This window comes from Simochromis diagramma, unplaced genomic scaffold (assembly GCF_900408965.1).
Source record: "Simochromis diagramma unplaced genomic scaffold, fSimDia1.1 OVJJ01000483.1, whole genome shotgun sequence".
In the NCBI taxonomy this organism is placed as follows: Eukaryota; Metazoa; Chordata; class Actinopteri; order Cichliformes; family Cichlidae; genus Simochromis; species Simochromis diagramma.
In genome coordinates, this window is record NW_024386835.1 from 711,871 (window position 1) to 715,302 (window position 3,432).

The 3,432-nt window shown below is 38.9% G+C and overlaps 1 protein-coding gene across 1 annotated transcript in view; it reads left to right on the top strand.

Annotated features, from left to right (window-relative positions):
- celsr2 (cadherin, EGF LAG seven-pass G-type receptor 2) overlaps positions 1 to 2,518 on the top strand; it is a 74,163-nt gene extending 71,645 nt beyond the window's left edge. Inside the window, 1 exon segment of the mRNA XM_040028648.1 lies at positions 384 to 2,518. Coding sequence (XP_039884582.1) covers positions 384 to 390 — 7 coding nt within the window. The 3' untranslated portion in view covers positions 391 to 2,518.
- Positions 2,519 to 3,432: the final 914 nt, after the last annotated feature.

Below are 3,432 nucleotides of genomic sequence, written 5' to 3' on the forward strand. Positions count from 1 at the left end.
TTCACAGCAGTGTGAATTCCAGTTTACTAACCAGCCTTCTTTACCCCCTTTTTCTCTTTCCAAAAATCTCAGATTTTTATTCTTTAGTTTTATCCCATGAAGCTCTGATCCTCATTCAGAAACAATCAGGATCACTGTCTTCAGATTGGTGCATCATTTTTTCGGTCACCCCTCACAGCCCGTGTGTGTATCTGTGTGTGTGTGTGTGTGTGTGTTTCATTGTCATTTTTATTTCCTTTTTTTAATTTATTGCATTCGTTTCCAACACTTGTCTCTCCATCCCATCATCCTCTGATTCATCTTCATCGTACCCACCCTGTTTTCCCAGCAGCCACTGCAACACCTCCATGTGACCTTGCTGACGGAGGGGTGTGTCTTTGCAGGTCATAGAGTGACTGCAAACAGGAAGCACTGGATTTCCCCCTTGATAAACTGTGGAAAGAAGGAATTCCCCCTTCCCCTCTCGTCATCTGAAGGAGTTTATGTGTGCGTGCGAGTTCATACACGTGTGCCAAAACTTCAGGAGTCCCTGCGCCACCACCCCGCCCGCACCCTAACACAACAAGCCTCACTCTCCCTTTAAAGAAATGGTTTTGTTTACATACTTGAAGAAATGCACTTTTTTTTGATTTACTGTCCTGATTGGCTGGTGGTCCATTTTTTTTTTTCCAACTTTGTTTATTTTTCCAGGATTTTTATATCGTTTTGATGACAGATAATAAAAAGAAGTCATACTTTCGGGCTCATTTAGTTGTACACTTGCAAACATTCAGGGAAATTTTCCATTTTCATCTACTGCTGTGTTTTGTGCCGTCTCTCTGGTCACTGGAGCTGTTGCCGTCTCTGCCCGTCTGACGTTCGATGACTTCAGACTCAGGCTGTTGAGGTTTTATAGGCCTGAAAATATCCAAGAGACACAACACGCTCGAGTGCGGGTCGTCCTCAGAGGCTCTTTGCGTGTTCGTGGACCGTGAGCTGCTCACTAAGACTGACTGCATCTGCCTGGATTCTCCATGTAAGCTACTGATTACTGAAGGGTGTTTCCAGAGGCCACAGGTGGGAACAAACCTGTATGTGCAGACCTTAAAAAGTAAAGACTCAAAGGACTTTTGATACACTTTTTTTTGTAAGCCACTGAGAGCACATCTTTTTTTTTTACGGACGTGGGAATTTTTCATTGTTTTATCCGAGGGACGCACACATCTGAGTTCAGTGACTAAACAGCTGTATTTTATAGACTAGCAGCAAAGCTTGTGTCTTTTGTAAAGTAATTAAATACATGCAAATTTGAGCTGTAATTCATTTTTACTGTACAGAGTGGCCTGTAAATGAATTGAGAACATATTGTTAAATGTTAGTAAATATGTACACATGTTCAGACCTTGGTTTTAGGAAATACTCTTGATACCTGAGAGAAAAAAAAGTCTCTTATGAGTAACTACTGAGATTGATGTGAAGCCATTTTTTACCAACCATATGAGTTTAATGTATAAATTTCATGCCAACACTACCACGTCAGTCATGGTGTTATAACACTGGTGTCCAAACAGAGGATTGTCTTTCACTCTGCCGCTCCTGTTTGTACTGATTAAACTGTTTTCTACCATTCCCATCGTTTCGGCCTGTTTATTGGAGCCAGTTCAGGTAACGCTGCGTTTCAGATGTGTTAGTTTGATAGTCCTTCAGTACAGCTGTTTGCAGCTGTCACGCATGGGTTATATTCTCTAAAAAGAAAAAAAGAGTTGATCACACTTACACACTTTAACTTTAAAAATTAGAGTGTTGTTGTGTTCTTATAAATGAACATCACTGGAATCTTTTTGGAATTTGGAAACGTGTGATTTTATGTCTTGAGAGCTAGAAAAATGAGTCATCCACAGCCACAGCCAGGAAACGGTTATTTTAGATAAAAATGGTAATGGAGCTCAGCCTGACAGCTGTGATTATTGAAACAGATGTTATCTCCGTGTTTTTTCTAACATTAAAATGACAAATTGTAAAAACAATAGTTTTACTTTATATATTAAGTGTTTAGTGGGGACTTTAACCTCCACCCGCAGCAGTCCAGAGGCAGCTGAGAAAAGCCATGGTAGTGGTGGGCGATTAGTTTTTCCTAAAGGGCCACATGAGGAGCTGGGACTGTCATGGAGGGCCGCACCCTTATTAGAAAGGGCCTCCACAACAGTCCCAGGTCCTCATGTGGCCTGTTGGGAGTCATGTTGTTTTATTTTTGCTTTTTATGCTAAGCTAAGCTAGACATGCGAGCTGCTATTTTACTGGTAAACCTTTTAACTGTAACTACATTTTTCATTTTTTAAAAACTGTGTTTGTTTTTTCTAACCTTTGGATTGCAGGGTTAACAGTGGCGTCATTGCTAGGCCACTCTCAGAGATGAGCTGCCAGACAGAAAAAACTGAGTGCTGGGAACACAGTCATTCATTCCTTTCATTTTTGTTTTTAAGTTCATGCTTTAAAGTTCAGGTCTGTTGCTATAAAATCACCACACACAAGAAAAATGTTTGATTATGGTTTAAAACAACAGACACCAAAAAAAAAAAAAAAGCAGCCAGATTTGTGTTTATGTATTTAAAAACAGACGCATAGTCAAGTTTATACCGAAATAAAAATATACGGTAACACCAAATATCCTGATCTGGTCGTGAACCATGGTCTGATGACAAGCAGGTTAACTTAAGATTTAACTACCACAAAACAGACATAAAAGCTGTTTTTATAGATCATTTGTTTGCACAGGTGACCACAATTGGCCTGGGTTTGACTGACCTCTGTCCAATAAAGGCTAAAATAATCATTCTAAAAACAAAATTGATGGAAAGTATGATTGCAGTTATTGGTGATTCATCACTCAGATATTTTAATCTGTTTATTATTTATAATATATTAGGAAACTTTTCTGAGAGACTAGGTTAAGACTTTTAAATGGAGCTGGATGAATTTGGGTTATTTTCTTATCATGTACTGTATGAGCTTTATGTCACGAGTCACCCATAACTGTCCAAACTTGTCTCTCAATATTACAACTCAAGGCTGTAGCCCACTAGATGGTGCTAATGCTCTTTACCTGCTTTCTGTCTGGAGCTCCAGCTGCTTCTGAAATGAATGCACAAACTCAATATCTTCGAAAAACACTGCTTATTAAACATTTGAATTATAATTTTCCCTGAGAAAAGTCCTCAAATGCAAGAAAGAAAAAAAAGTGTTACATTAAAAACCAAAAAGAATATTTAACAATCAGTTGTAAAACAGCCTTTCAATACTGGATGGTTGGTGATGAGCCTTTAGGGTCTCCAGCTTTGCCTTTGCATCAGCATGAGACGCAAGAAAATGTCCCCAAAAGTCCATTTCTACTAAAAACTTCTTAAAAACTTGTTTCCTAAAATTGAGTTAAAAATGAGTCTGCGACAGGATTGA